The sequence below is a fragment of the Thermobia domestica genome, chromosome 9, assembly GCF_964235325.1.
Source record: "Thermobia domestica chromosome 9, izTheDome1.hap1.1, whole genome shotgun sequence".
NCBI classification, from domain to species: domain Eukaryota; kingdom Metazoa; phylum Arthropoda; class Insecta; order Zygentoma; family Lepismatidae; genus Thermobia; species Thermobia domestica.
The window spans coordinates 88,194,508-88,214,790 of NC_137462.1; the positions used below are offsets into that span (position 1 = coordinate 88,194,508).

At 37.8% G+C, this 20,283-nt stretch overlaps 1 protein-coding gene across 1 annotated transcript in view; it reads left to right on the plus strand.

The window, feature by feature from the left end:
* Zdhhc8 (zinc finger DHHC-type containing 8) overlaps positions 1 to 20,283 on the plus strand; it is a 116,579-nt gene that overhangs the window by 20,732 nt on the left and 75,564 nt on the right. Inside the window, exons 3-5 of the mRNA XM_081771493.1 lie at positions 9,316 to 9,473; positions 10,797 to 10,969; positions 18,471 to 18,665. Of these exons, the coding sequence (XP_081627619.1) occupies positions 9,316 to 9,473; positions 10,797 to 10,969; positions 18,471 to 18,665 (526 nt within the window). The remainder of the gene's footprint in view (positions 1 to 9,315; positions 9,474 to 10,796; positions 10,970 to 18,470; positions 18,666 to 20,283) is intronic.

The window sequence follows — 20,283 nt, forward strand, 5'->3', positions numbered from 1 at the left end:
AAAGGAAATCAAATCCGAGCTAGCTGACCAACAGACTAGCTGTCACAAAAGTAACTCGTATTAAAAGTTAGACGTCAGGCGAACTGCTTCCATCTTCAGTGACTGATATGTTTCTTCTGTCTACCAACACTACTATAATTTAAGGTAAATACTACGCTATCTTAAGTGCCGAAAGTGTTAGCATGTTAGCACATCGCGTAACGTGACATCCGCTCTTTGTGAGAATTGCGTCAAAAAAAGTCATGTTCTGTGTAAATTACAAGGGTCGAGGGATTACCCAGCCTTTCATGGAGAAAAGCATACGAGAGCTCATGGCAAAGAGGAAATTTGCTGTTGAAGCGCTACGTCGTTGAGAGAGAATTCTAGTTCATCTTCCTGTTCAGTTTGCCTCGGTTACGGCTACGTAGACACAATCATCTGGAATGTTCATCCAAACTTAACTGTCTACATCTACGTGTCATCATCCAGAGACCTCTCGTTACCTTAACTAATGAACCTCAGGGAACACCATGTGTTGATAGTATTGGTGGTATCAAATTGATGCCACGTCATCGTCACTCACCATGCATTGCTGGCATCAGACTAATCCAGCTCATGCAATTTTAATTCTGTTCTAAGAGAAAACTAAAATCTCTGTCAGTCTGGAAGCGACCTTCATTCCCACTGAAATATGATAGGATGGAAGACGAATCGACGGATAGTAAATGGATGATCGTCGGTTCTCGTGGGAAGACTCGTTTTAAACTTAATCTTTATAAGTATAGTTTTCCTACAATTGATCATTAACGGCTTAAAACAACTTGCCGACCGTTGTCTGTGTGTAGGAAATTTATTTTCCATCTATATCTCGTTACTTGATATATAGGTGTGACAATCACCCTGATAGTCGCGCTGCCGGCGGCTTAGCTATTGCTAGTCGCTGTCATTCAATTGCAGCTTTCTTCTCTCGCCCCCATCATCTCTTCATTCGCTTATTTCTCTTTTCGAAAAACTTGAAATGTTCATTACCTGGGAATTTAGCTAGCAACTTCTGCTTTCCGTACTATTGCTGCTATTAGCCTTTATGCAGAAACAACTAACCGCATTTGACCTATTGTCGTGAGGTTTCATCCAACTTAAACAGTCCATGTATGTTGTATTTCTGACCACCCTTGCAGTTTTCCGTTGCATAGTGAGAGATTGAATGATAAGCAGCATGTCTTCGGGCTACACGACCATGGTACATTTGTTCCCCATAATACCATGGCTAGTTGATTGTACAGTCCGCAGCAAAATACCTGCAACGTCAACATGTAAGTTTATTCTGAAACGACGAAGTCTTTTGCTTCAAAATAAGTGTGCTGGGGAGGACCCGAAGTTTCTCCTGGTGTGATTCGTGCCACTTAGACGTTATGTTCATTCCCTTGGCTGTTAGGCGTAGTTTCACAATAAACTTACATGCTCATGTTGCAGGTTTTTTGTTGCGGACTGTACCAGGGACTTGACCATACGCGAAACAGTACCCAAAATCTCCAGCAGGAGTTCAGTGCATTGTTAGAACAGTACCCCGATTCAGTGTTTTGTGTATGGGTGGGTCCAAAGCTAAGAATTTTGTTGATTATGTCTTCTTCATAGTCCATTTGAAGTAACTTCCTTTTACAAAATTTCATCTCTTTTGGTTAAGTTTTGTGTTCAAATAGTCACATATAGTTTTCTGTCGTTATTGAGTATTATATAATTATTGCCTGCCCTCTTCATGCATCTTCTTCACAGAAGTTAATTCGAAAAATATAATTTCGATAATTTTCTCAAGGCACTAAGATTTTAGGGTTTCAAAGACCCCTTTTTCTCATTTCAAGCCACTTTCATTTTTTCAATAATTGTTCATGGATTTGTATATCGAATAAGATACTACAGTTTAAGGAGGTATTATTATTTCATTAGCATTGACTACTGTATTTCAGGAGGAAAATAAATTACACATTTTTCATGTAAAGATCTGGAAAAAAGTTTTATTATTTGCATCTAAAGATCATGTTTTCTGCCTTTGCGTCTGAGATGGAAATCCGGAGCTAAAATACTTATTTGATCGCATACTTCAATTTCACTTTCTTATGTTATTTTATTATCGCATAAGTTAGATTACTTTTTAGGTTATCACGGAATATTTAAAGTTTGTATTCATGTTTGGTAAGGAGATCTTCAGTTCCTGACGTCTATAAAACGTTGAACTTAAATAGAAATAAGTGAAGTATACATTAAAATAACATAGCTTGTGGTGAATGTAACGTCAGTTTTTGTTATGACATTGACCTAGGAATTACCCTGGGAGCTAAGTAATAATTTTGACTGTGGTGGACTTCGAAATCCATGCAGTTATTTATTGTGTTCATGTTCATTAATGTTGAGTTATTCATTTAGCGTAATCGGCTAGCTCTATTTTATAAGGTGTTATTTTGAATTCATTGGAACTATGATTACAAATTTCTATTTTGAATGTAATTTTAAGAGTTAATTTCTTTTATTTCATATTTAAATGTCACATTCATCATATACAAGGTATACATTCAGATAGCTTGTATCTACTAGTAGTTTTAACAAGTACTTTTTATTCATATGATCCTATTACCTGTGCGAAAAGAATGGTAATCTTTAATAATAAAATTTGCTGTGAATATAATCCTTATCTAATTATATCATCATCAATCTTGCTACAAGGTCATAGAACTTTTCGATTCACACGTTCGCCTAGCTGTTCAAAAGAAGTCCAGGTAGGCACCGTGTTGGAATGAAAATATAATAAATAAGTAATATTGAATAGAGAGGTTGTTCAGTCTACAATTGGCCAATTTCGACTTACCTAAAAATTTAGAAGAATCCATGGCGTCAGGTCCGTAAGTGCTCTATGTGTTTCCCTTGCTTCCTAACAATAGCCCGACAGCGTAATTTCCACTGTAATAGGCTTCTCTGAAGAACTGGGAGGGGAATCTTGTCCCATTCCCTTTGCACTGCTTTCCAAAATCCTTCCACAGTTGTCACACGCCGTTTTCCCAAAGTCCGCTTCAGGAATCCAAGTCCACAATAGTCCATAGGACTTGCATCTGGAGATTTAACAGGTACCTCATTGAAAGGTATCACCTATATACCACTTGCCTCCTCCATCTTTCTGTAGAATGCGAGGGATGATCGTGAGGTATGTGATGAGGCTTTGTCCATGTGAATGCGCACCAGATTAGCGTCATTTCCGTACATTGTTGCAATCTCATGCTCGTAGATCGGCCGCATGATCTGCTCGTGAAAATACTGCGAATTAATTTTGCAGTTCTTCGCCACCCTGCGAATCTTCAGTTTACCTCGGTAATGGTAGCCAGTAACGACCATGAACCCTTTTGGAAAGGATTCTTTACAGACACAGACCCTCCTTCTGAAGTTCTTGGCGCCTTTCTCTCGTTACATGTTGGCTCTCGGTTTGCCGCAGTCGGGAAAGTAAATCCATGCTTCGTCGAGCATTACGACGTACATCCACCTTTGTTTTGCCAGATGCCGTTCGTACAACTTCCGGGCGTTACACTTTCGTTCCTTTTGGTGGGCATCCGTGAGAAGATAGCCACGAGCTATTATGACTTTTTCCAGCTTGAGTTGATGATGTAACGTTCGGCTCACAGTCCCCAAAGACACGTCAAGACGATTAACCATATACACATTTGTGTTGGCGGATTTTCTTGCATTGCCATTTTGCGAAGTTTCCTCTGCATGGTGGAGGTGGCCTTGGTGCATTCCCGCTTCCTAGGCAACTTCGTTGGTGATCCAAATGGTGGAGCTTCGTTGCCCTTGTACTTTTTAATAACATTTATTATTCCACTTAAACTGATGTTGCAACCATTCTTCTTGCACTGTTTTCTAATGGCAGAAACACTAAAGTGGGCGTCATAAAGAGCCGCAACATAGTCTTCCCAAAACCGGCTTAGTTTGGGCGGCATTTTGGTCAGAGCGGAAACCTACACACTTGGAAACAAACTTAGCAACACTCAAAACAATGGTCCTGTTTTGTGCGTTATTGTCGTCCGCGCGGAAAAACAACTCCGTTCCCAGGAAGCCACTGCACAACACTGCAGGACGCCACGAGCCTGGTCGGGTGAGTCCATTCTATCTGGGAGACGGGAGGAACGAAATCGGCCAAACATAGGCTGAACAACCTCTGTACAATTAAGATAAGGCAGATTGAAAGTAATGCAAATATTAATAATAACAATAATAAAAGAAAATGTCAACAATTTGAGAGAAACAGTGGATGTAGTGAAGAAGGATATTACAGATAGGAAAGAGCAGGAGGGTAGTTTCAGGACAGGACAATAATGTTAAGTGTTTCCTTATCGTTTTCTGAGGAGGAAAGATTTTGAGGAAAGTAATGCGGGAGACTCGAACAAGTGAACTATTGTGATGGATTGTGTGTTCTAAAGCAAGTAAATGAGGGATTTGTGTTGGAGGAGGATCGGTAATTGTAGGTTCGACATGGAATAGGAATATGAGTTTTGCCAGTGTGGAGAGCCTTAGACGTAGCCTTTTTATACACGAAGATCTTACTCATCAAGAACCTCAACACTAAACGAATTCCTAAATATGCCCGAAACTTCAAAAACCTAGCATACACTTTCTGATACACGAAGTAGCATGCTTATGAAGTAGAAAGTTCCGCTGATGTTGAAACTATAAACATGCGAAGATCTTACTGCAGAATATAATGTAAGACTTTATGGTCCATGAAAATTGATACTTTGTAAGGTATTCGAAGTATTTGAAATTATTGCAGCTACTAGGAGTACAAAATGGTTAGGATCTTGTAATATATATTCTATACGTTCCATTAGTCAATATTATCTAGTTTGTCTTAACAGTAAAAATTTTACATTCGGAAACGATCACTGCCTTCAAATCAGTACACTAATATACCCCCATACACCAGCCTGTTAATGAAACACTTGGTATGATAAATATTCAGCTTATCACAACCTAGAACTGTTCTGGCGTCGATTCATAGACTATGTCTTCCTAGTATGGATTCACGGCCAACCACCGCTGAACAATTCTTACTGTTCATATACAAGAAGAGTACAACCAAATTTGCATGGTCCTTCTCCAACCATAATTACCTTCCTGATTGTGAATGGGACTCCACAATTATCTACTCGAGGCAGACGTAGACATAAAACTTATAAACAGTATGTACAGTGCTCGCCATTAAAATTGCAACATCCAGAAGGACATAAGGTAGAAATGCGAAACGTGGCAGACAGAGGGTTAATAATAAGAGAAGAAAATGATTACACTTACAGGTCGGTGATGTGACATGACTTGCGTAGCAAGGTTGTAGAACCTCTAGGAGCTAGTAGCGTGTAGAGCCTCCACGGACGACGAGAACTGCTGCAACATGACGAGTTATGGAGAGAACGAGCCCATCAATGTCTGCTTGAGGTATGGCGTCCCAGGCGGCTTCCACTCGGCGCCAAAGCTCCTGAACATTAGGTGAAGGTGATCTGTGTTGAGCCAACCGGTGACGAACTATGGACCAGACATTCTCAATCGGCGAGAAATCGGGCGAATGTACGGGCCGCGGAAGCAGGGGCACGTGGTTACCTTTGAGGAATGCGAGGACATACCTTCCAACATGGTGTCCCGCGTTATTGTGTTGGAAAATGACGTTTTGCAGTCCATGGATTAATGGGACAGCAACAAGGGTGAGCACCTATGTGATGTACCGTTGGCTGTTCAATGTCCCTGAAATGCGTACGAGACGCGAAGGAACACATAAAGCGACTGCATCCCATACTATGACGCTCGGTGAACAGCCTGTGTGATGATGCGATGATGTTCGCACCATGTCTAGCGCACACATATGTTGTACCTGCATAGGAATCCGCAGCAATGGGTGGCGAGAAACAATTTCCCGCTCCACCAAATGGCGAAGGGTGGTTCATGGGGACACTGGATGTCGTAAAATCACTCTAGTTCCTGCGCCAGCAGTCTTGATGTGGCCATAAGGTCTGTTAGGGCTATGCGTACCAGGCGTCTGTCCTTCCGGTCCGTTGTTTGACGCGGACGTTGGGAACCTCTACTGTGCTTTCCTGTGCCCACTGGTTGCAGGCATGCCATGATAGATACATTCCGTCCTACTCTGCACCGATCTCTCGGTACGATAAACCACAATCACGGTATGCAACAATTTGTCCTCGATCGAACTGCGAAACCTGTTGGAAGCGATGCCGTATTCGACAACGAGGCGTTGCTGACACACTACACTCACTACCATGCACATTCACCGCTCTTATGAGCCTCTCTGGCCTGCTCGAGGTACCTCTTACCAGATGGCGTGGCAGGCGTACGTGATACACGACAGCCTTGGCCACATAATAATTTCCTTCTGTAATCATCCTTTACACAGTATGCAAATTTCGTGCTCTTTCGATAATTCGTAATGTGTGTTGGAATATTAATGTCGAGGAGTTTAATATTTCTACTGCAAGAGCTCTCACACTCATCGTGCCAGATGTCTCTATTCGATAGTTTGGCTATTCGAGAACTCGCGTCTCTTCCTTCACATCATTCCTCAACAATTACCTCGGTCTTTTCGTCTCGACTGTCCAACTGAGAATACTTCCTTCAACTTCCCAATAAATATTTCAGTCGTGCAAAAACCAGTCACTGTAAGATCCGCTGTCCGCGGCTTTCTTATCCAATGCCACCCTACCGTCCCTTCCTATAGAAATCAGTGAATCTTGCTCACCCCTACTCACCACCATACCTGAAAGCGAGAAGTCATTCCTAACCCGCTCTAAAAACGTTTACTAAAATCCACTTAAATAACAACACTCATTACGAGAACTGGATCTTTGGAAGACCCACACATCTACGAAAGAAATCCAGAGATCCAGATGTACAAGATAACCAAGAAAGTTCTTGCGTTCTAGAGCAGTGATGAACAAAGAGCAATACAGTGGATGGTACGTACCTTTAGGCTTCGAAGTAATCTCCGTCAACATCCAACATCTTTTGCCAATGTTCTGCAGCTGCATAATGTTGGTGATAAAAGTCGGTGGTCATGGATGCAAAGAAGTCCGTGAATGCGTTCCGCAGTCTCACTCATTTGCGTAGGATCTCCAACGAAGGTGGGTGTCGAAGGAATGAAACAAATGGTAGTATGTTGGCGCAAGGTCCGGTGAATATGGTGCTTGACAGTGTCTCCCAGCGAAGTTACAGAAGGGTCTCCCGGATCCTCTATGTCACATGCGGAAGGGTTCATCAATGCCGGCTCCTTTTGCCGCAATACACGGTGCACCCTTTGAAACTGCTGAGAGTAAGAAGTCAGCAATGATGGTCTGACGAGGTAGAAGGAGTTCGTAGTTCACCACTTGTCGATAATTCCACCATACAGGATGCAGAGGTGATCTTGAGGTGTGAGGAACGGGGTTAAGTGGCTACAACCAATGTTTAGTACGCTTAGGAGTGTCGTAGATTAGCCATGTTTTCGTCGTAGAGGACTATTGAGCAAACGATCAAAAAAGGTTGTGTTCAGGTGCCAAGTGAGCAAGGACAAGCAGGCTGTCACTCGTTGTTTGTTGTTGGCTATCGACAATGTGTGGGGTACTCACTTGCTTAACTTGTATGACTTCCCTATCCAATGCAGACACAGTCTGACTGTTTAAGCGAAACAGGGAACCTTTCTGCAAATTCATCATTCGTTAGATCACTGTCCTCCAAGATGGCTGCTTTCAGAGCCTTGTCATCCAACTCATGAGATCGTCGACTCCGAGGTTCATCCGAAAAGTCACATCTCCCAAGCGGAATTTCTGCCACCAATGCCTGGCGGTGGTTCGTTCACGACACCCACCCCCAAAAGCTTGCAATACGTGGCAGTTGACAGGCGCACTTTAAAGTCAAACAACAACTAACACTTGCAAAGAAGCTGCCTCGACACCTCCATTTCTCTTCGATAATGGACGAACTATGGCTGCTGTATCTGCGCTATTTCGTTTCCTCTCTTGGAGTGCATGATTAATGGAACGTCAAAAGTGGCAAAAACTGTTTTGGTTACCTTGCAAAATCTGCTTGACGTTGGATACTAATTTGAACTTCCAACACTCCACCGCAAAGATACATGTACTTTCTATCACCCTGGCAGTTGGGATTCAACGTACCTTATTTACATCCTTAATAAATTCACGTACTGTCGAGTCTTCAAATTGGCGAAATCTGCAACTCCTCTGTCGGACTATCATCCAAAATCACCGATACCTGTAGTACTCAAATTCTCCATCTACCTATACCAGATCATACTACCTATCGTAACAGTGCATTTGACCACATGTTCTACATAAGTTTCCTCGACATCCTTTCACACGACTCTCTTGTCTCTCAGAGAGATATACACTTTTATTACCATCCTGTTCGCGAACGCCCCTGTTCTTAACCATCTGTAATATTCAGCCTCTCTACACATACTCTGTTACCCGTAATTTCATTTAAATTTGATATTTTCGTTTACTCATATTATTTTACATATTATTAAAGGTACTTTTCATTCTGCCGTGTTTCCCATTTTTTTTATTAAATTTTCGTGTTTTAAATATCCATTAATTTTCATTCCACAATCCTTTTCCCTAGTATCATGGACATTTCTTTTGTATGCATTTAGTATTTATGCTCTTCCGTACTTCTACCGATTTTTCCTTTCCATTAGTTTTATCTGCCTCTACGGAACCTTTATCACAAAATAACCTAGTAAAATTATCATTGACATGTTACCCTGTATTCCAACATAGTGTCCACTTGGACGGTTCTCAGCTGTTATCATTCTTTATTTCTTTTTTCCTCTATATCTTATCCCTCTTTGATGAAGCATTTTATTTGTTTGTTTATTTATTTAGAATTTTAGCGTCCCTTTTCATTACCGAAGCTATATTAGACGGAGATCTCCTACAGTTAATGTAGAATCAGAACCACCGTAATACGTTCAATGCTCTCCCTCCGGAATTCGTATCCGGGACTGCGTTTACCAAAGGTACGCACCGTAGCTACTAGACTAGCAAGAGGGAGGAAGCATTTTAGTGAAAGAGCTTGTAGCTTACTTGTTTAAGTGGTATGACTATATTTTTGCTATTTTCTGGTAAGTAATTAATTGTATGAATATAATGTTTGGTAATATGTGAATGGAGCAAAGGAAACCCGAAGTGGGAATGAAAAACAATTCAAAATATATTTTGTAATACATACATTGAACTTAGTTATAGAATAATAGATTACATTCATGTGTAGTAATTTACTTGTTGTATATAATTCTAGCTTCTTCCGACGAAGACCGAGAAGATGACTTTCGTGCTCCGTTATATAAAAATGTAGAAATCAATGGTATTACTGTGCGGATGAAGTGGTGTGTGACGTGTAATTTTTATCGTCCTCCTCGATGTTCCCATTGTAGTGTATGTAATAATTGCATAGAAGTAAGTACACATTGTCATTTTACGATCATTAATGAATGATTAGACACTACGAACTCACTCACGTTGGATTCTATGTCTCTATTTTGTGACTTAAAGTTTCGCTAACTTTTTTCTAATATATCATTTTCATTAGAGCATTTAAAATGGATAGGTCAGTAAAATTTAGGTATTACAGAAGTTAAATTATATGGAGAAGTACTCGTGCTCTGGGATAGGTTTTATTAACTGGCAGTAAACTGAAATAATGTTCAAAAAACTCAAATAATTACTTTTGCTTCTCTGAAATCTTATTGATCGTTCAGAAAATAATATTGAGCATCGAATTTTCAAGACCAAGGTAAGGAACAGTATTTAGATAGAGATAGGAATAGTTTCATCGTTCAGTATTATTTTCTAAACGAAATATAAGAATTTAGAGGAACAAAATTGAATACGTTTGAGTTCATTGATAAGATTGTTCTTCAAACTATTCATATTAAAGTGTTAAAGTTATCACAGTAGTACTTAAAGTTACACACTTGGACAATTCACACTGTTCACTTTTGGAGGAAAGGGAAATTACAAAATAGAATAATACCTGCATGTGCATTTTCCTGCATATAACTTGAAGAAATGTTAGTTTATAAAGTATAGGAGCTTTTCTTAGTTTATAAAGTATAGGAGCTTCTTTTCCTTCTGTAATGCTTAATCTAAGAACTTTAATGAAGGTCATACAGGAAGTAACCGAAATAATAAGCAACGAAGTAAAGATGTTGGACACTAACATAAATGAGTTTATAATGTCTTAAATGTATCGTATCTGTGTACCTTAACTTACTAATGAGTGTTATTCAAAAAAATCTGTTTTGGTTTATATCTAGTAATGGTTTTCATGCATGTTATAGAGGGAAATTGCCGGTAAACTTTCGCATGAGGTGATCCACAGTTATCTAGTTATCTGGTTACGAAGAAACTATTCTTCAGAGCAGTTGTTTAGGTTCTCTCAAACAGTAGATAAAAATCTCACATGCTAAAACGTCCAAAACACACAAAACGTTGAACGGTTTCGTGACGCTCTTCACTTCGTCCTCAGTATATTTAAAGAAAACTCGTTGCGACGTAGAAGGCATAATGTGTTTAATTCTCTGCTTGCCCATCCTATAGAATAAAAGTATTCGGAATGAATTTGTAATTCAATGGCAAGATCTTCTCTTCCTATTTTATGGGTAATGAAAAGTTTCAATTATTCATGTTGTTTGCTGCACGTACCTTTCGTTTCCTTTATTAATTCATATTATTAAATAAACAGTTAGTAATATCAGTATATCTTCTGTTTTATTGCAGACATTTGATCATCACTGCCCATGGGTGAATAATTGTATCGGCCGTCGCAATTATCGTTACTTTTTTATGTTTCTGATATCATTGAGCATACATATGGTCAGCATATTTACGCTGTGCCTCATGTATGTATTGGATAAACAAGATAGGTTGAAAGAAATAGAAACTATTATTTCGTATCCTTTTTGTGTAGAAATGTTTATTGTGCGCTCTTAGTTTGTTTTTTCCGTATTTGTGATTGTGGACAAAGCTCTGTCCCATCCCCTATCAGTGCTTATCAATCCCATTCCCATTTTTTCACATTTTCCAGTTATCAAATAATACGTATTCAAATAAATTATGAATTCATAGTCTCAGATAACGGTCTAATAAAGAATGAAGACTGTGTCAATAATATTGACCATTTACTCAACAATAGGTTACCGAAATTTTAGTAATAGTCACTGATTTCCGTAAAATCTTGAAAGGAATGAAAATTGGGAATGGGACTGATGAGTGCGCCTATAAACGTTAGAATTTCTAATTTATATAGTGAAATATTGTGCTTTTCTTTTTAAATGAAAAGGGCATTTATGAAAACCCAGTTTTACAAAATTATATATAGTGTGTCCGGAATGGGACTGACGGTTTTTTAAAGTGTATAGTTTTAATATAGTCAGAGACACAGAAAAAAAAAAACATTCATATTGAGGGAAAATTCAAAAAGTTTTGTTAGCAAATTTTCATACTTGAACAACTACCGTTGATGGCGCTAGTATCGCCGATAAACAGAAATGGCGTCGGCAGTCGAAAAAGCGCAGTGCGTATGGTGGTTTGCAGTGACAAAAAGTGTTGTTCAAGTTGAACGAAACTTTCGACCTTCTGTATTCTGGTAAAAAGGTGCGTAACCTTGATGAACTGAAGAACCGTATTAGGAATGCGATTGCTTCAGTGGTACCTCAGATATTACAGAATACGTGGAGAGAGACTGAGTTCAGGCTAGATATTGTAAGAGTTACAAATGGAGCTTACGTGGATTACACTGAGTTGTAAGTAAGAACAAATAAACTTTTTGAGTTCTCCTTTAAAATGCATTTTTTTCTGTATCTCTGACCACATTAAAACAATACACTTTTAAAAACCGTCAGTCCCATTCTGGACACGCTGTATTTCATCTGTTGGTTTCAATCAGTTAATTGCTTTTTAGAAAACTGGGACATCAAAATAATAGCATGGAAGAAATCAAATTCGCGAAATGTAATACTTAATTTTAACAGCAATACAAAATTTTCTTATGTAAGTCAATCCAATAAATGTTAAAGATGACTTGGTAGTTTATGTATTTAAGGTATTTGTGTAATTCTATAATTTTATTTGTGTAATTCTAAAGTGTATTTTAAATAAATTAGGACATCATATATATCGCGGAAAATCATATATATATATATATATATATATATAGGGGCGGATTTAGGGGAGTTGCACCGGAGCACACTTATTTTGGAGCAAAAGACTTCGTTTGGGAATAAACTTACATGCTCATGTTGCTTTTTTTTTTTTTTCCTGCGGACTGTACAAGACGTTTTGTATTACAACTGGAGAATTCATACTCGATAAACTAGATCCGCCGATTTCTGACTTCATTTAAGCTTAGCGTCCCTTTCAGCATCGAAGCAATATGAGATGTAAACCTACAGTTTGACTGGGACCCGAATCACATAAGCTTCTGCTAGAAATCGAGTTCACTTGCTGAGCTGCAATAATTTCTCCGTGTACGAAAGAGAGAAGTTTCACACGCTTGTCTTCGAAGAGCATGAGTTTACCATGGACTTTTATGTGTGCCCTTGAGTTATCAAAAACTTTAAGAAGTTAACTGTAACTGTATTTGAACATTTTGCGTGCAGTTGCATTTAAAGACTTCGAAAGACTGAATGAATAACGACTTCCGTCGGCCATGTCGGTGATTGACAACTGTGCATCTTATCTCTTCGCAATAAAGTTCGGAAATCTTCATTGCAAATCTTTTTGCCTATTTGGGAGATACTGGAAAACGCCAATGCAGTATGTAATGGTCACAATACTTTTACCCATTTATAATATGGTTCAAGACATATTGTACTCACCATAACATATGCCAGTGTAGTTCATCCTGAGATGGAGATGCGAATCCGTTCCGTGAGAGAGAGATTGAACTCGACTAACTAATCGTGGCCAATTTGACTAAGAGTACAGTCAAGTTATGGTTTAATCTTGAAGTGATTATATACAGCTGAAGCCTTATATGGTTGTTCATTTGTCGATTTTCATCAATATGGCCGCTGCCAAAAGTTACAACATTCATTTGAATATGCGTAAGTTCTTATAAAATAGACTCTCCGTTTTTGCGCCAAACACTGTTCTTAATAGACGGCCAATTCCTCATCCATAAAATGTTTGGTCAAAGCCACCATACCTACTGCCAGCACTTTCTACCTATAAAAAAATCTTAGACGTATGTGGTGAACAATATCGTGTCCATGAATTTTCTCGGAGTACTCAAGTTTCATCCACCATTCACTTGCCTTAATCATCTGTCTCCCTTATCCTGAAGGGCAAAAACTGAAAGGTTTCATTATTTAACATCCATAGATGGTGAAGGCAAACATCTGGATAAACATGTTTATTAGAGTTTGTAGACTAATTACTTTACCGGCGGGTCTAAATGAAATTCAGTGCATCATTAAACTGGCACTGATACAATCGATAGTGGTAAAAGAGAAAGAAAAGCAAAAGTGACAAACGAAAAAAGAAATGGATTTCTTTTCTGTTATCGTCAGCTTATCGTACACACTGCAGAAAATAGCTTTGAAACAATTTAAAAGTCAACTTTATTTGATATTGAGTTTAGCGTCCTTTCAGCAGCGAGGCTGTATGAGACGTGGACCTACAGCTTAACGTGTGATCCGAACCACATGAGCTCCTGACAGGAATCAAACCAGGGTCACCTACACCAAAGGCGCTTACCGCTGAGCCACGAGGGAGCTCGACAGCTTGAAATCACCAGTTACCGATTAATTTGAAAAGATCTCTTAGTCAATATAAAAGATATTTTGTGGACATAAGCACTTTAAGCGGAATTTATGATACATCTTATTTATGTTCAGGTACTTGGATAGGTATGACAAGAAGAAACAAGGATTATCCAATCATCTCCAGGAAACTAAACTATAGTACTGAATTTCAAGGTTTTACGAAAGGCTAAAAAAACACTGAAGGCAAGGTTGTTGAAGTATTTTTCATTAGGACAAAAAAAGAGACACTGACCAAAGCTTAAAACTTTACTTTATTTTAAATTATAATTTGTAACTGTTTCGGATATCTAGCATATCCTTCTTCAGACACGATCGAAATTAATGAAAATACAGACATATATATAAATGTTGTTATAACAGAGTTTAAATTCTTAAACCGTCCCACGTTATAATTTAAAATAAACTAAAGTTTTAAGCTTTGGTCAGTGTCTCTTTTGTTAAAACAATTAATCCAAAGCCATGAATAGTCTTACTATAGGACAAAAAATTCAAAAGTAAACACCGAATAAAGAGAATCTGAATTACACCAAGAAAATTATATAGCTGAATTTATGTTATACATTTATTTATTGTGGTGAGAAACTCAGTGATTTATTAAATTATAAATTTCTTGGTTATACTTTTTTTATTTTATTTTATTTATTTATTTATTTATTTTTTTTTTTTATTTTTTTATTTTTTTTTTTTTTGTACAGTTTACTGCAACTAATAATCATAGATACACATTGATATAGAATAAGGCAGCATTGTACTAGTTTAGATTCGATAGTGTATAATGTGGGAGACCGAAGAATTTGTGAAATGGACAAAATACTTTCATTTACCTACAAAAGAAAAAAAATGTAATGTAATCACTCATTGTTAAGTGCTCTTGCAGTAAGCTTAATTCATAAAGGGGCAATACACAGAAAGTAACTCCTCCAAATTAAAGCAAGCTATATAAGAAGTGATGACGTTAAAAATAAAATAAAAACCTCTACTGAAGACGAAGCTTGAAGTATGTGAACACCTACTTGCCAAATATACTATAAAGCTCTACGATCCCTGATACTTACAACTCGGTAAAGTTTCCGAAATATTAGATGTTATATCCTTAGGAATGCACAAAGGTTAATACTAATTTTATTAATAGTTCATGTAAATATAATAGTTTCGGTCCCGCACTGGGCGATTTTTATGGTCGTTGTGTGGTCAGTACATGTTATTTTTATGGACTTTCCAATCAGGAGATTGAAAAGTTTTGGATCGTAGGGAAAAAAAAAATTGATTTAGTTTGGATGGGAACCCTGTTATTTGTCTAGGGGACCTATTTAACCCCTTCACGTACGTGGGACATATTTGTCCCGTTTATAATTTTTACTATAGGTATCTTACAATACTTTATAGGGCCGCGGTGGCTCAGTGGTAGAGCGTTCACCTCTGGTGCTTGGGGTCCCGGGTTCGATCCCAGCCCCCGCCAAGTGAACTTTGTGGTGGACAAACGCCGTGTGCATGGGTTTTCTCGGAATTCTCCCGTTTCCTCCCACTTTCTTCATTCCACCATTTCATCCATTACTCATCATCGCCGTCTCCTTTAGCCTAACCGGCATAACCGTGGGACGTAAAACTCAAAGATTTCATTTCATTTCTTATAATACTTAAATGATCATTCCTAAGGACATTTTGGTAATTATCAAGGACGAAACTGATAAATAGCAACAATTGTGTAGCCAACATTGAATTTTACATCGCTTTCCATACAATTTAAAGTAGTAGCTTTCCATTGTCTTCTTCTGGCCTCGTATCTCTAATTTATTTCTGGTTTCCAGTAGATTTTTCTAGCTATGGTAAGTGGATTTAGGCTTATTAAGAATTATTTAATATATTTATGTGGCATTTCATCAAATTCATGAAAAAATGTACAAACTATAGAGCAGAAAGTATGTTGGGACATCCGTGTCCCTATGTACTTCAAGGGTACCTCGCTGTGATATTTTAGGCTTTTTAGGTCCTTTACTTTTGAAAAAAATCATTTATTGAAAAAGGAATCATCGCTCTTCCCAGAATATTTATCTTGTCCCAAACACTACTTTAGACAGGGATTTCTCCAGTTTGAACTTGAATATGTCCCAAGCTCACATTTTTTTTTTATCTCCTTTCAGAGATGTCAACATTACGTGAGCTTGTTGTCAAGGATGGGAAAATCATTCAAGTTTTACATGCTAAGAATAGTGACAATGAATAAAATTTTCACCTGCCCTAAGAGGATAGATTGTTCCAGGCAGAATATTTTGAAGTAGTGACACATTATAGAAAATCCTGATATCGCTTACTCAAATCGAAGCTCGAATGTGAAAGCAACAAATCTACCTGCCCCAGGGGAGCAGGAAACTGAGAAATGGTCAAATACCTCAGATGCTAAAAGTTATGTTCTCCTTGATTTCAAGTGGAAACGTCAGTAGAAGCCTAGACATTTCTCCGATAATAATTTCGATTTTGGAAAAATTCTAATTCTCGATGTAGAAGAGAGTCACTGTGTTCCCAGACTTATTGATATTTTCTTGCTCATAAATTTTAATATTTTGGTTAAACTTATGGCTGAAGAATATGTGGGATATGCTCAACAACACGATGTGGCATTTATCATGAACAGTCCTGAGTTGAAAGCTTTTCTTGGAATTAACGTTCTAATGAGTTATCATATTCTGTCAAAAATTAGAAACTATTGGTCGAGTAAGCGTGACTTGCTTATTCCGTATGTTGCTTAGGTAATGCCACTACATCGATTTGAAAAAATTCGGAAACATTCACATTTTTCTAATAACGAAACAGCTAGAAAACAGAAAACAGCATCGTATGATCGTGCTAATAAAATCAGGCCTATAATAACTCATCTAAATAAAATAAAAGTTGCCAAATGATATGAATCCAACTAAAACTCAGACCAAAGATGAACACATGGTCATAACATTATGAATCAATATGTAAAAACCAACCTAAAAAAGGGGGGGGGGGGCTTCAAAAGGTGCGATTCAAAAACTGGTTACCTCTTTAAATATGATCTATACACGGGGAAGAAATATGATAGTAATCCAGAAGTAGGTCTTGGTGAATCAGTTGTTCTGCAAGTAACAAACTCAACCTGGGGTTTTTGTTGCGAAGTGTATGTTGATAATTTCTTTAATTCACCTGCTCCACAATATATGTTACAAGAGAAGAAGGTAAAAGGATGTGGGACACTACGTAAGACCATGAGAAATATGCCCAAGACCTTTCCAGCTGACCAGGACATGAAAAGAGGTGATATTTACTCCGTTTGTACTGATTGACCAATATTCCAGTAGGAATAGGGCATTTTCTAAAACTGTAAATACAAGATGTGAAAGTGTAGTTCCACCACAAGAACTAGGGTACTGCTTGATCAAAGCGCAGAACGAAAGCACTGTGTAAATTGTTCTTTTAAAAAAATTGAAAACCGCCCTATCATTGTATGTTGTATAGTTAAAATTATATATAAGTTCTCAGAAAAATGTGCAATTTTGTACCTTTGACGTACATTGGGACAAATATGTCCCACCGATTTTCCATATTTAATAGTAAAATATTGTAAAAATTAGTAATTAGTTTTTATATTTAGCCCAAAATCGACAATAAATACTAAACATATCAAAAGTATACTATGTGGTTCACTTGTGTACGTGAAAGGGTTAAAGGAAAAATTGAGAGATTAGTAGTAACATGTACAGCATGTGACCCACGCAAATTGCCCAACAGACACTCAGGTGCAAAAAAAATAATTTGTTTCATATAGAGAACACTAAAATAAATACAAAGGAAACACAAAGTGTGTAGAAAAATTCCAGTATCAAAAAAGAATAATACTAATGTCTCAAGGTTAAAATATCAGCGAATTCATCCAATATTTAAGTGATTATTTATCATGACCTACAATCTAAAATCAATTATTACTTTTTTTTTTTTTTTAATTTCTCGGATCTATAACGTGTAATAAGCCAGAATGGACAAAATTATAGTTTTTAAGGGAAATACTTAATTGTATGAAAGTCACATTTCATTGAAAAGGAAACATAATATCCGGTGAATAGAGTTCCTTTAAGAATAAACAAAGGTGAAAAACAAACAGATTTTACGGGTGTTCTAGAAACCTAGGACTTTCTTAGAGGTGAAAGCAAGAAATATTAGAAACACGGAAATAGAAAGGAATAAATACTGTCCAACATTTTTGTAAGTAAGCAAATCTTATTTCATGTTCTCTTCATATTGAAATTGAGGAAAATGAAATTCAAGTTCTCTAATTATTTCGCACACATCTTGCCTTACATTGGCATGTTCAATCTATTTTGAATTATATTAAAATAGATATAACTCCAGCTGTCAAAATTAAATTCTCATCAGTCTTACCTGACCATTAAAGTCAACGTGCAGATTGTTAATTTTAGTCTTCTCTGTTAGTTAAACTTGTTCTATCATCTTATACGAGAGTGACAGTAGTTAGTTAAGACCCAATTTTTCAGTACAATTTAATTTCCATTTAAAACATTATTTTCCACGTTGATTGATCTGCAGAAGTAGCTGTTTACTATGTACCTATGTTATTTTCCAGATACATTCCTTAACTTCCTTACAGTATTGTCATTATGGGTATAATTACCCTTCTTTTTATTCCCATTTTTGGCCTCACGGGTTTTCACATCGTTCTGGTGTCCAGAGGAAGAACTACAAATGAACAGGTAACAGGAAAATTTAAAGGAGGATACAATCCATTTTCTAGAGGTTGTTGTCGAAACTGCTGCTATGCGCTATGTGGGCCGCAATATCCCAGGTAAGCTACTTTAATTTTATTCTTTCACGAGTGTTACTAGATGTATCAGTACTGTACATTCGAACAGGTTGCTTTCCTGTAACATCCTATTGGATCAATTTGATAATTTTCATTTTCTTTATTATACGTACCATAAATTTATTGGGGTACTGCGTAGCCAAGTGATTATAATAAGTACTGTCCATGAGCGTGGTCTTAAATTCGATTCCGGGGAGAGCATATATCGTTTAGATTGCTTGTTTAGGTGCTGGAGCAATTGGAGTTCACATCAGCATATTTAGATGGCTGACAGTGACGAACAACCGAACTTCTATCTTCAGTAATTGTTTCTCCACTTTTTTTTTTCACACTAATTCTTTTAGATTCGAAACTTATATATAGGGCGGTAAGAAACTATTTGAACAAACTTTGGAAGTTGATTCCTCACAACGAAACAAGCAAAAAAGTTCTCTGGAACTTTGGTCAATGAGGGATAGCTTCCGTGATATAAGGTGCCGAAAGCGTGGGAAAAATGAAATTCAGATGGCTGTAATTCAAAAACAACGCAACGTAGAGAGTGCGGTTTAGAGCATGACACTCCAGGTCATACCTCCACGATTGAAAAATGTATGCTTCAAACCTCCGCAAGATGTGTGTGAGGGATTCCCCAAAGGAAAGGAATCTACCGTATAAACCGTGTCTGCAAAGCGAAGCACTGCAAGCGTCACACAAAACTAGCTTGTTAAAACTAATAGCAGATTGTCTACAAACCTTCTGTACCTGTGGTGTGCTTGATACAAATGAAAAACAAAGCACTGTTCTTTGTATTTTCTGTTCGGTGCTCGTCTACAGGAGACTTGTATGTGGGTGGGTAGCACTCCTCTCCCCCTCTCCGCCCTCATTTATTTAAATGCTCTTTATGACATTGCAGCAACTTTGACGATGTCGGGGCAAGGAAAGGGGACAGGGATGCGGGAAAGTGGTCGTCCTAGCATTGCTTAGTGTGACTGATGAGAAACACTGGAAACCCTGGTCAAGGTGGCCGCCGCAAGATATCGAATGCCGGCGTACCGACTGGGAAAATGTTTTTACTCAACTGATAGTATTCTTGCTATTGCAATCAGCATACCATATTGTACAATATTTGTAATACCATCACTGTGAATGTGTACTTCTTCCTGCATGTGGGTATGCAACCCCGCACATCATGTTTCGTCCGTCATCTTGAATCTGCTTACGCTATCAACATCTATGACAGTATACTGTACGTATTGCAGCCAAGCCGTACATTTTGGATCATGTATCCTTCAGAAAATTGCTGGGAATCCTTCCTTTGGGGAATTCCTTGCGTCGTCAGTGTGAATAACCGATTACTGCACCATTGTATTCTCTGCATACTGTTTCTTTGTAGAAAAATCGAATTTGGTCATAAAAATGAATGCTTACATCGTGTCTGCATAATGCCAATAGACATTTCCTTTTTGACCAAAGGTTGTAATTTAAAGACTAGTCATCGTGTAGAACTAGTCTTCAATATATCACATACCAAAATCTCAGAAAAATATTTCTTCGTTACGGAGCTACAACGCTTCAAACCCTGCAAAAATGAGATGCTTACGTCGCGGCAACAAAACCAATC